The 12,419-nt window shown below is 47.5% G+C and overlaps 2 protein-coding genes across 2 annotated transcripts; both read right to left on the reverse strand.

The window, feature by feature from the left end:
* Positions 1–1,237: 1,237 nt before the first annotated feature.
* On the reverse strand, positions 1,238–3,599 carry LOC133933686 (thymosin beta-12). The gene is made up of 3 exons (XM_062380862.1): positions 3,449–3,599; positions 2,279–2,391; positions 1,238–2,139 (listed from the first exon to the last, which is right to left on the reverse strand). The coding sequence occupies exons 2-3, from the start codon at positions 2,376–2,378 to the stop codon at positions 2,105–2,107; spliced, it is 135 nt and encodes a 44-aa protein (XP_062236846.1). The 5' UTR covers positions 2,379–2,391; positions 3,449–3,599; the 3' UTR covers positions 1,238–2,104.
* A 1,378-nt stretch (positions 3,600–4,977) lies between these two features.
* LOC133933264 (ribose-phosphate pyrophosphokinase 2-like) lies at positions 4,978–12,399 on the reverse strand. The gene is made up of 7 exons (XM_062380237.1): positions 12,113–12,399; positions 9,375–9,558; positions 8,189–8,287; positions 7,379–7,503; positions 7,034–7,207; positions 6,582–6,741; positions 4,978–6,218 (listed from the first exon to the last, which is right to left on the reverse strand). Exons 1-7 carry the CDS (start codon positions 12,232–12,234, stop codon positions 6,126–6,128), a joined length of 957 nt encoding a protein of 318 aa, XP_062236221.1. The 5' UTR covers positions 12,235–12,399; the 3' UTR covers positions 4,978–6,125.
* Between the last annotated feature and the right edge of the window lie 20 nt (positions 12,400–12,419).

Raw genomic sequence — 12,419 nt, forward strand, 5'->3', positions numbered from 1 at the left:
CGTCTCCACGACGAGCATCCAGCAGCCCCCCCCCCCGCATGCAGGAAGTGACTCAGCAGCAGCTGTTGCCATGGGTTACCGGGCAGGACGGGGCTTACACATCTCGTGTCCCCCCCCCCCCCCCCCCCATCTGCTGCACCACCTCAAATCCTCCCCATCGCTTTCTCTGGGAGGCTCTGCAGCAGGAGAACGAGGTGCTGGGAGGTGTTAATCCCATCTGAGCGAGAGAGAGGGGGAGAGAGAGAGAGAGAGAGAGAGAGAGAGAGAGAGAGAGAGAGAGAGAGGAGCTGCAAAGTTCTGCGTCCACCCCCCCCAATGCAGATTAATGCCTTATTAAGAGCAACTGACTTAAGACCAATCCACTTACACCAACGTCTCAGATTGTCAGAACGGCAGGCCTGAGATCAGTGAGGAGACAAAGCGGCGTCGGAAGATGCATTGCAGTGAATGCAGAAATGGAAGGAAACATCTTTAATGGCTCAGAAATGCCGACTCATGCCCCCCCCCCCACGCGGTCTCGCCCCCTAGCCTGCGGCTTAAGCATCCAAAATGGATCATGGCTGCTGAGTCAGGCAGTGAGGGATTCCCTGTGAGCCCGGTCCAGCTGCAGGAGAGCGAGCACGGTCACATGTCCACGCTCCGAGTGCCTTTACAGGAAATGTCAGCGATGTCATGCTAATGACATTAAGTCGTTCAAGGTGGTGGCTAATTCAGGACGCAGGGCCGGGTAAATCTCCCCCGCTGAGGCTGCGCCCTGTGCCGGGTCACGACAAGCCGTCCCATAAGCCACTGCTCACAGAGGGTATCAAACCAGCGAGCAGATACACACCTTCTTCCCAGATTCAGGAAATACAGATAGAAAACAGTGTCTTATATATATATATATATATTGTGGTATATTAAGTTCCTGATAAGGCTGCTTCTACTTCCTGGATTGCAGGACCATTCTGCTCCATTGTTTTCTGCAATCATCAGTGGTTTTGAAGTTGTGTCATGACAGGTGGTCCAACAACTTTCATTCCCATTACCCTCTACACACACACTAACACACACACACACAAACATCAACTCATGTCCTGTGTAAGTCCCTGCTGCAGAGCCATCTAAGCCGGTCCGTCGTGCACGGCCTCATCCTTTAACTAATGCTGAAGGTTTGTTTGGCAACACAGTGACAAGTGGGTTAGAACCAGGACGAGCTGTGAGTGTGTAGTGGTGGATGAACGTCTGAGGACACGTATTTAGTAACAAACTTTTTATTACAACATTTCACGGTTTCTCCATTTTCTGGCAATGGTTTGTGGCAGAGTAACATGACGACTGGGACTTTGATCTACGGCTCGAAGCAAATGCATGGAATCAGTCGCCGGTGGATTTTTCTTGCAGAGGTTACGACAGAGAAGTTATCCCGAATAACTCTGAGAACAAAATGGCCGAAGCATGTTACAATGCAACCGTAAAGAAGGTCCATTTGTGCATCTCCCAGATCTAGATGGAATCAGTTACACGTTTTGTTTAAACCTTGTGTACATACAAAAAGAAAAACACTGTGACAGAAAACAGTATCAATTTTGGGGGCATTTACATTTTGGCCAGCGTACAAATAAAGTTGTGCATTTTCCGACAATTAGAAGACGAAAAACAACAAAAAGAAAACACGTTTTAAAAAGCTCGACACCTCAGCTTTGGTGCAAAAGCAGCCACACAGGAAGTGGGATGTTGGTGGTTTTTTGTTGGGGGGGGGAGAGGATGATGAGTTTCCTGGGACGCAGACCGCGCCCCGTGCCGCCGGGGGTCTCCCTCGGTTCAGGTGGTGTAGAAGAAGAGACGCTGCACCTTTGGGTGCCGTCTACTGCCGCCCCTCCCTCTCCTCCTCCTCATCAAATCTTCCTCAAGGCGGCGGAGGTGGTGGCCCCCCCGAGGGGGCCGCTGACTGCCCTGGCAAAGGCATCATCCGCCCATGTGCGGTGGGGGCGCAGCTCGGTTTGTCGTTTTCATAATTTCGGTTACAAAGTTATACAGCTAAAAAGGTGTGACTGAAAACAAGGCAATGCGGGAGGAGGTGGTGGAGGGGGGGTGTACAGTGCATGACATGAAGGGGGGGGCTTCACGACGTCGCAGCCGCCTTCTCCTGTTCGATGGCTGCGGAGAACAAGAGAGAGAGAGAGAGATGTAAATATACACATGTAGCACAGAACCAGTTATGACAAAATGTGATGCAATGTGTAGCCCCCTCCTCCTCCCAAACACACACACACACACAGACACACAAAGCTCTTACTTTCTTTGGAGGGCAGGGGGTTCTTCTCCTGCGTCTCCGTCTTCTTCAGCTTGGTCTTGTCGAAGGAGGTGACCTCAGTGAGAGTGGGCTTGTCGCTCATGGTTGCAGATAGTCTGAGGATCAGAGAGGAAGGTGATGAGTTAATAACTAGCATAATAAACACTAATAATAAGATGTGTAAAGTACAGGTGCAAATCCTCTGGGGGGGACGACTTCATAAACATGTGGGTAGATAAGGAGTACTATAGTTAAAGTATTCTAAATCCTATCCAAAAAGTATTTTAATAAATCTACCCGACTATATAAATCGAAGGGCGTTGTCTTCATCCCACAAAAAAACCATCTGTTCACTTTCTCTACGTGCGCAGCTGCGGACTCCTTCTCCTCGCCCCTCACGTGCGCCCGCCTCCTTTTGTTCGCCTGCGGCTCTGCCCAGCGTGATGTGGCTGCCATCACAGCCCGTTACCCAACGCGCAGCCCGGGGATGCTGCGCACTGGGGACACGCTGCTCCAGACAATGGAGCCAGTGCACGGCGTTCAAATCCCACATTTACATAACAATGGGGAGTTCCTATGCTGCGCAGAGTCCGGTGGAATAAAAGGGGAGCCGTGCGTAAATGCGCAGTTTTCTATTAAACTCTATCAGGAGAATAAAGATGATCTCACGTGGAGGTAGAAAGGTGGATTTATGCGCGTGCACTTTCCTCGTGCAACACCCCCTATTTCACTTGTCACGTACTTCTCCCCCTGGGGACGCAGTCTGCAGGAACCACCGCCCAGATTGGCACCAGCTCCATCACCATGGTCAACTCCGCGTTTTCAAAATAAAACCCTTTAGAATTATTTAAAAAATAAGCGGTGGACGCCTCGAGGCATCGTTTTTATTTGTGATAATAACGGAGCCAGACGCGTTCCGCTCCGGTAACAAAGGGAACAGGCGGATTCTCACGAGTCTGTGCGTAAAAAGGACAAAAGACGCACCGCGCACTCCTTCTCTGCGGCCACATGAAAGCACAAAAACAAGCTGCCTCCGCTGGATTGTTCGCATTATGTCATATTTGGTGTTTCTGGCACATCATCATCCGTCCAACGCGCGCGGATCAGGTCTCTGCTCGTGCCCCCCCCGCTGTGGATGAAGAAGGAGAACAAATGAGTGAAACGTGGACTCACCTTGGTGCTGTCTGGTGGATGAAGGTCTCTGGTCAGTGTGGTGGTGCAGCAGTAGTGGAGCGTCTTTGCGCAGGCATCACTTATACTCAGCGATATGCTAATGACGCTGACATCACCGGCTCCTCGCCCGCGGGTCCCCCTAGTGGACGGACGCGACACCTGCAGCCTTCGTCCTCTTGGAAACCAGCAGAGCTTCTCAAGATCTTCTGCTCCCGGAAGGGAAATAATGGAAACATGCGGATTCATGGCGCTTCCCTGTGAGCCACGTGCTGCTCAATAGATCACTGCTTGTCCTATTGTATCACTGTTACACGTCAGCAAGTGACGTCATCCCCTACACATCTGCTCACCATCAACACATCTGTCCTGAAATTTAAGATAAAGCACTGATTTTACTGTGCTTCGTAAGAAATCCCTTAAACTGAACAAAATGTGTCCACTCTGATTTCTCTCCTGTCTGTGGGTGCACTTTCATGCGGGAACGTCGCCCCCTGGTGTTCATTCAACGATATGAATGGTATGGTTCTCTTCATCATTACTTGTGATAAAATTAGAGAAATGTCTCCTATTAAAAATGATTCAACTCACAAGACATGAAAACAAGGGGCTAAAAGATGTAAACGATTTCCAAGAGGTAAAATTTTTTGGGGGGTTTCCATCAATGCACATCATCAAGCAACTTAAAGAAACACTCCAACATCTCCACACACTCACTTACTGGAATAATCCCAGAGCTTTCAACCACAATCAAACCACTTCACCAGGGGCCTGATGAGGCCAGAGTGATGTCATCAGAGACACAGCGTGGACGACGTTATCAGAATGCATCATGGGATATGTAGGACACAGCATTATGGAGCCTTTAGGGATAACAAGTCAGGATATGTCCCTTTGTTCTGCAGCAATATGAACATTTTAGAAAGACAAATCCACAGACAGGTCACCAGTCCATCATGGGGACAGAGACAGACAACCTTTCACTCTCAGTGTAGTGTCTCCACGCAACCTTAGTCCCACCTGCATGTGTTTGGACACTGGGAGAAGCCGTAACACAAAGAAACAACTCCACAAACATACACAGACCCACTGACTGGAATTTACCCAAGCGCTTTAAACCACATCTCCAAGTCAGTGGCTGAGAAAGTGATGATGTCATAGTAAGAGTCAGCAATAGAGCATGGACAATGATGCATGATGGGAAAGGCGGGGCTCCAGACAAACAAGTCAGGACGTCACCTTGTCCTGCGTCAATTTGACAAACTGAAGTTAAATTGCTGCAACTTGTAAACACAGGCACAGAGAAGCAGAACTGGTTTTCACAACAATAATTACATCTTGCTGGAATTCTCCCAGATCTTTCAACCACATCTCCTGTGACGTTTTGTCATTTTAAGCCCTTGAGCTCAAATTCAACTCTATAGGTTAAAACCAGAGGGTTGCCATCACATGTCTTTGTGTAAAGATGTAAAATGCAGGATCAGAATATCTCACGTTGCCATACTTTGATTCAAGACAAGCAGGACACCGTCTCTTTAAGCCATTGTCAAAGCTTTATTGTCAAAGAAAAGTGTTACATATAAAAAAAAAAGAAAAAATTTAAATCATGCTTTTTCACCAACTGTGACACCTGCCTTGTTACAGCTATGACAATCACACTTCTTTTTGACAATTCAAGATTGAAATCTCATAATAACACTATAATAAACCAAGCTTTGGGCTCAATTACACATCATGACCTTTTGGAAGATGGGCAAAGCACCCAACACACCTCGCATTAAATCAACAGCAAACCTGTCGGGGGGGATTTGGAAAGCTGCTTTTAAGGTTTCCGTATTTTTTTTTTGTAGCACAATTGGAGGTATTAGAGGAGGAGGCTGTAGTACCGATGTTTCACCACTGGGTGACAGCAGCTCGTCGGGAGAAGACGCGACAACAATCGATACGGCTCACTAAGAAAAAGAGGAATTGGGAAAATCAAGTGTCCGGTCGTTTAATTTGATTGTTTTCTCCGTCCACGGGCACATCGTCATTATTTTACTTATCGTGCGGCCGAACATCAACTACTATTACAATCTACAAGTTCATGGAGCTGTAGCTAGTTCATGGTGCTATAGCAAGTTCATGGAGCTGTTGCTAGTTCATGATTAGACTATAACCTTAATATCTTAAAACATGTAGCAGCTGCAAACACCCGAGGGAGACAGTGCACGTCGTCTCATTGTTTTCACTACTTTTATAACTCGTGGCCAAAAAGGTTTGCCGCAGTGGAATGCTTCTTTTAAAGTGAGGTTTCAAATAATACACTATGTTACACAATGGACCCTTTGGTTAAAGTGAAGGCCAGACTCTGCTGCTCCAAGGTTGGGCGAGACTGGAAATGAGAGGGGGGAAAAAAAGGAAACAGAGAAAAAGAGCAACTCATAAATACAAACTTCAGAGAAGGAAGTGATATTTTGCTCGGCCTCCTGGGTGAAATGTCGCGGACACTGTGTGGGCGTGACCTTCAAACAGTAACATGAGGCAGGCCAGAAAAACCACCAGGCCTTTTCTCATTTCTCTCTGAGCCTTTCCGGAGGATATGTGGCCAACAGTGCCGGCTGAGTGGCCAAAGTGGGGGGGTGGAGGGGTGCAGGGGGGACGGGTGGCGGGCCGGCAGCCGCCCCCCCTCTCTCGGTCTCTACAAGGGTACGTGGCTGAAGAGGTAGGACACGGACTCGCCGTTGTGGGTTCTTCTGATTGCCTCCGCCAGGATCATGGAGATGTCGATGACCTAAGGGAAACAATAAATCTGTCATTTGGGAAAATAAACACAACTGTGATGTATTCAGATCCTTTCAAGGAGCTCCAGGTCGCTTCAGAGGAATCGAGAATAAAAATAAAACAGACCCAGACCTAACCCTAACCCTGTTATCACAACCGAGTTGAAATAGTTAACTTGAGTTTACAACATTTCACTATAATACATCGATAACCCAAATATTTCTGTGAGACGGTGTTCTGTCAGCTGAAACTTTAACATTATGATTTAAATATATGAAACGAGAGTGAATCCTAAATCTCCAGTCCTCTTCCCACGTAGAGGAACTGATATGAAGCTTCAACAGCTCCAGATAAGTGACTGTGTGACCTGTACCTGTATTTTCGGGCATGCCTTCATCTTCTCTTCCTGTGGGATGGTGTTGGTCACCACCACCGCCTCGAACGGGGCGCTGTTGATGCGAGAGATCGCCGGACCCGAGAAAATGCCGTGTGTGAGGATGGCGTAGACCTTCACTGCTCCGGCGTCAATGAGCCTAGGGGGGGGGGAAGAAAAATACATAAACACTTACGATGTAGTCGAATAAGAGCAAAGTTGTTTTCCGAGCTTTCTGTGAAGTTTGGATGAGGTGTTTCCTTTAGTGTTTGTTAACTTGTGTTGCAATATAACAATTGATAAAAGCGTCTTATCGGCTGAACGTCGATAACCTAGAGCCACGAGATCCTTGTGCAAAACACTGCATGTGGTTTCAAATCCTCAAACATCAAGACTGTCAATAAACTGAACTGTTCTACATCCTCTCATCACAGGGTTTAAATGGAACCAACTTTTCGGCAGCTTTGCAGATGGTGCCGCAGGTGTCGGCCATGTCGTCCACCAGGATGGCCACGCGGTCCTTGACGTCTCCCACCAGCACCATGCGGTCCACCTCGTTGGCCTTCTTCCTCTCTTTGTGGATGAGAGCGAAGTCCACGTTCAGACGGTCGGCGATGGACGTCACGCTGGAGAGAGAGAGAGAGAGACGGACACAGTGAGCGACACCAAATTCAGACTGGACCGTTAACAGCTCATAAAACACGAGCGTGTGCTAAATAGACACGGCAACAACACTGAGGTGCTACACAACCTATTATTTCCACAGTGAATAAAAAAAACAAATCCCTGAATCTCACCGTTTGGCTCCTCCGGCGTCCGGAGACACGATGATACAGTTCTTCCACTCTGGGATGTTTTCTCTGATCCACTGCAGGACAGCAGGCTCCGCGTACAGGTTGTCAACCGCGATGTCGAAGAAACCCTTTAAAAGAATAAACAGGTTTTAGAGAAAGAAATCTCAGGAATCACAGACATGAAGCACAGATGTCTCTTGATTGAGTCATTTGTTAATGTTTTACATCAAACGAAACTGTTGAGATGCAAAGTAAAGACCAACTTAGCATTAAATCCACATTTAGAGTTTGAAATTCAAGTTTGACATCATTCTTTTGTACCATCAACAGAACCTGGTCTCAGTCTAAAGAAACTCATAACAGCATATTCCTCTTAACTCATAACAAAGTATGATACCTGTTGGCTGACTTTTCATTATACCTGACTTTCTGTTTGCTGAGTATTAAACCTGAGAGCAGAAATCAAGCTTCAAGCAGACAGAAGACACGAGCTGGACATTAATGCAGTCACTGTGTGTTTGGACAGACACACAGGTTTGAGCAGGAGCAGAGGGAGAGCATTAAAATAAATCCAAACAGGAAATGAAAACGTAATGCTCTCAAAATGAAACACAGCACTCTCAAATAAAGTAGGAGTGAAACTCCATGGGGGGGGATTTCTGAAGGAGTCTGGTTTAACAGAACAGAAATCCGGGTACTTTAATATATATATAAAAATTGTAATATTTGATCGGTTAATTTAACTACAGACTGTTTCTAACCCAAACCTTTAACCAGATCACAGTCTTTTAGATCCCATGGTGATGTACTGACCTGGATCTGTGAGGCGTGCAGGTCCATGGTGATGATGTGGTCGGCGCCGGCCACAGACAACATGTTTGCCACCAGCTTGGCAGATATGGGTGCTCGACTCTGGGACAAGCATCAAGACAGAGTCGCTTGAGGTGAGTAAAGTAAAGAAAACGGTCACAAAGCAGCACGATGTTGTTGGACACACGGGAAAGTTGTTGATTTTATATGATGACCTCGCCAAGGACATTTCTGCAGGACTCAAGTCCACCAGTGACCTTTCATTATGTCGAGTCACTTAGAATCTGGACCTTCCTGCCCCCCTCTGGTTGTTTTTCTGAAAGCACCAGACGCCTTGTAGACGCCAGACACCGGGCTTCAAGGCTTGTTGACAAAACACACGTCTGCCTGAGTGCTCAGAGAAACCACTGAGTTGGAAATCGAGGACTCGCTGCTTTAACACAGCATAAAATGAGAAGTAATTCAGGATTATTGAAACAAGAGGTGCAGCTCAGTTACAGCTCAATTCTTTTGCTTTAAAAAAAATTGAAATACATGCACAGTTCATGAGCTGTTTCTCTGTGCAGCTCCTGATCTTACACATCTTTAAAAACCTTGTGTGAAATGTGAGCCGGACTTTAACGTGGGTGGAGTTCTGCACGTTTCACAAAACGTAATCTTTATCTGAAGAACCGGCTCGCGAGTTCGGCCGAGGTTAAACCACAGATCCTCGATCCTCCTCACATGTTCCACCCTCATGTGAGTCACTTCTGTGGAAAGCTCTGAATGAGCAGCGCTGCATGTGCAGACAGAGCAGAAAGGAGCTGAAACACTTCATTAATAAAATACCTCTTCCTCTCTTCCAGTGAACTAGTTGCAAACCGTAGCGCCGCTCGTCACGTGACCCGATTTGCGGTTTCATCAACAACTGAGGCAACAAGAGATAATGATTCATGAGATTAGCGAGCGCCAGGAACCAGTATCTCAGGCGGCTGTTGGTATGTTGGATGAGTTTGTTTGAGATATACAGAGCAGCTCAACTCTGCAGTAACACTCTGGTGAAGTTTCTCATTAATACGTGACTTCAAAATGACTTAACATGTAACAGCAACAGTCGGCGTTTGGTTAAAGGTGAAGCTGCAGTGACCGTTCTCTCAGAAATAGAGCTTGCAAAGAACACGGGTAGATTTGAGAGTGTGTGTGTTCGCACCTTGTCCTTCTTGTCCTGCCGGGCGTAGGGGAAGCAGGGGATGACGGCGGTGACGCGGGACGAGGAGGCGATCTTGCAGGCGTTGATCATGATCAGCAGCTCCATCAGGTTGTCGTTGATTTCGCCGCAGCCGCTCTGCACGATGTACACGTCCTCGCCTCGCACGCTCTCACCGATCTCCACGCTGTTGGAGAAACAGAGAGGAGAGCGTGAGACGACTGCTTGAAATGTTTATAATCTTCATACTTTAAAATAAAAGCACTAATCCACATGAAATAAACACATGTTCTCAGCCACACTCTACATTCATAACAATAGATCTACGAGAGCTGTATCTATGTCGGCACAACCTTGAATGTTAAACCGGTTTGGGCCGAGTGCCTCTGGGGATGTTTGGAAAGATGCTCGCACACAGTGTGCGACAGTGTCGACCTGCAGGAGACACAGCCCGGGCAGCGTGTGCGTGTGAAACATTCCACTGTGGGGGACAGCCAGGTCCTCACGGCCTCGGTCATGTGATCAGTGGACATGTACTTTTTTTTCCTCAATTGTCCAGGGTGAGAGTCGGGGCCGGCAAAGACAGTCACATGGGCCGGGGTGGTTTTCAAGAGAGGCCAACTCTTTACATGTCTGCAGCCGCTCACTCTTTATTAACTTGTTTAGTCCAGGACCGAAGTCACAACTGAGGATGGCTTTAAAAACAGATAGCTTCCAAAGACCACAACCAATCAGGAGCCGGCAAGGGCTACAACTAATGAGATTGTCATTAAATCTATTTTCTCAGTTAATCTGCTTTATATTTTGGTCCTTTCAAATAATTCCATGATTAGAATTTCTTGTTTACAAACCTGAAAGGGGATAAATTTACTATAAATATATAATTTATGGTAAACTAATCCCTCATATACAGATATAACAAAGTATAACAATAAACTGCCAAACCTCAATCTTGATAAAATGAACCAATAAACATTGACACACTTTATTGGTCAGTAGCTCTCTGAACCATATTTACAAATACTATTGAGTATTTCATTTACATTCATCTAAACATGAGCAAATAAAGATTTCAGTTTGACAGAGACAAGCAGGACTCATGATTCTCTTCAAGCTTTTAGGACGGGCAGAACCGGTCCTGCCCCAGGTGCTATAATGAGGCGTCAGTCATGGTGGCACAACACGGGAACCAGGAGTGACCCAGAAGTTGGGTCACTGTTCCAGACTGAGTAACCACCCAAACAAACACAAGTCCTCCCTGCTTCTTCAATCCCAGGAATCCACTCTGAGTCGGTGAGAAGAGCTGCTATCAGCGAACTGTTCTCCCCCCCCCCCCCAGGGCGTGCAAGGATAAGAAAATAATATTTGTTTTGCACTGCGTCACCCAAACAGCTGCTCTCCCTGGTGAGAACGTGGTTAATCAGAGTTTTCCCTGGATCTTCAGAGTTGTGGGTGAAAACAGTACCAGGGGGGGAAGAATTAAGGGGTCAGGGCCCCCCTGTCTAATCCAGGCAACGGCAGTGTTGTAGAGGAAACATAGGTAGAGAGGTGGCAGCAGGGCACTTTGACCCAGAAAGCATTTTCAAACTATTTCAGGGAATCAACAGAGTTCACTCAGATTGCACGCCGGGAATCGAACACCGTGGTGATGGGTTCTGCAAACAGGTCAACCTGCAGGGGGGGGGGGGGCTTCAAACCTGCAGCCTTCACCGACACTGCTCAAGGCCAAAGTCACAAGAGACGTCCCGTGCCAAGCTACTGTAGCTGCAGCGTGCACACACTGATTTGAATAATGAAATGAGGACTAATGGAGTGCATGTGACTTGCAGCAGTGGACACTTCCCCTAAACAACCAGCTGATACGTCTTTATTACAACCTTCATGCAGGTCATCACAGTGGTTTGCACACAGGAGTTCACATGTTACACACGTGCAGTGGCCGAGCTCATGCAGTGCAACCCTGCGAGCCACGTTATCGTCTGTGGTACGTGGAAGCCATGTTTAAGGACAGTTTGCTAGCATGAGCCCATTATCGGACAGACTCCCCACTAGATTTAAGGCCCTTCTTCCCCGCTTACATGGGACAATAAGTGCGTCCCCATCCTCCATTAAACACTGGCGCTGAATAGTTGTGATTGTACACTTATTTCTACGTTGAGTTGTGGTTTGACACTGCTAGCTAGTAGCCATTTTGCTAAGTGACTGCGTTGTGGCGTTACGTCAAAGTGTGGACACAACTTAAAAGCTTCTAAATTAGCAACTTTAGCGCCGATGCTAAACATTTTTAAAAAACACACGTAGCTACGAACTGTATTTTAACAATGGTCCTCTGGGCAGTTTGAACCGTGGCGAGTTCGCTTCAGGAGACTTTGCATCACAGGTTCGAAACTCGGCCTCCTCCGTGTTCGCGTCAAACACACGCAACTTCGCGTTAGCTTGTGCTAGCTTGACACGCAGCGGACTCAATATAACTGATGACTTATACAAGTATCACAACTGCTAACTAGGCTAACATTTCACGTTAATATGAACCAACAATGCTAGCAGACTTTAACGAGCGGCGGGGGGGGCTAGCAAAGCTGCTAGCTAGCTAGCTTAGCCCCGAGCCCGCTGTGTTTACATGTGGCTAGTCACGTGTGCTAAACTATTGTTAGCTCCGGAGCTAGCGTGTCCACATGTGAAGCAACATGTGCTCCGCAGAAGAAGCAACCCTCCCCGGGTCGGGTGCGGAGTGTACTCGCCATGTCTCCTGGTTGCTGAACTTCTTCGTGATGACTTTGCCCAGCTCCAGCCCCAGGCGATCGGCTACTTTCTGGGACAGGTCGTGGTGGGAGCTCCCGCTAAAAAGCACGATGTTAGGCATGTCCAAAAAACAAAACCACCCGGTCGGGCTTCTTCTCGACACAGGCGGGGAAGAAGATGGAAGAAGAGGGGGTAAAACGACACTGGAGGGCCGCGGAGGTGTGGGGGTGAGGTTCGCTAGTGTTGCAGCCGGAGCATCGCACTGTGCAGCGGCGGAGACCGAGAGCAGAGAGGAAACGGGAGCCG

The sequence above is a fragment of the Platichthys flesus genome, chromosome 22 (assembly GCF_949316205.1).
Source record: "Platichthys flesus chromosome 22, fPlaFle2.1, whole genome shotgun sequence".
NCBI classification, from domain to species: domain Eukaryota; kingdom Metazoa; phylum Chordata; class Actinopteri; order Pleuronectiformes; family Pleuronectidae; genus Platichthys; species Platichthys flesus.

What these genes read in the sequence shown, in the direction of transcription:
- LOC133933686 (XM_062380862.1), bottom strand. Translation starts at nt 2,378, where the DNA reads ATGAGCGACAAGCCCACTCTCACTGAGGTCACCTCCTTCGACAAGACC. An exon ending in CCCCCTGCCCTCCAAAGAAA is followed by an intron (nt 2,140 to 2,278) that starts GTAAGAGCTTTG and finishes TGTTCTCCGCAG; the next exon opens with CCATCGAACAGGAGAAGGCG.
- LOC133933264 (XM_062380237.1), bottom strand. Translation starts at nt 12,234, where the DNA reads ATGCCTAACATCGTGCTTTTTAGCGGGAGCTCCCACCACGACCTGTCC. An exon ending in GGCAGGACAAGAAGGACAAG is followed by an intron (nt 8,288 to 9,374) that starts GTGCGAACACAC and finishes TGCTTGTCCCAG; the next exon opens with AGTCGAGCACCCATATCTGC. An exon ending in GACGCCGGAGGAGCCAAACG is followed by an intron (nt 7,208 to 7,378) that starts GTGAGATTCAGG and finishes CTCTCTCTCCAG; the next exon opens with CGTGACGTCCATCGCCGACC.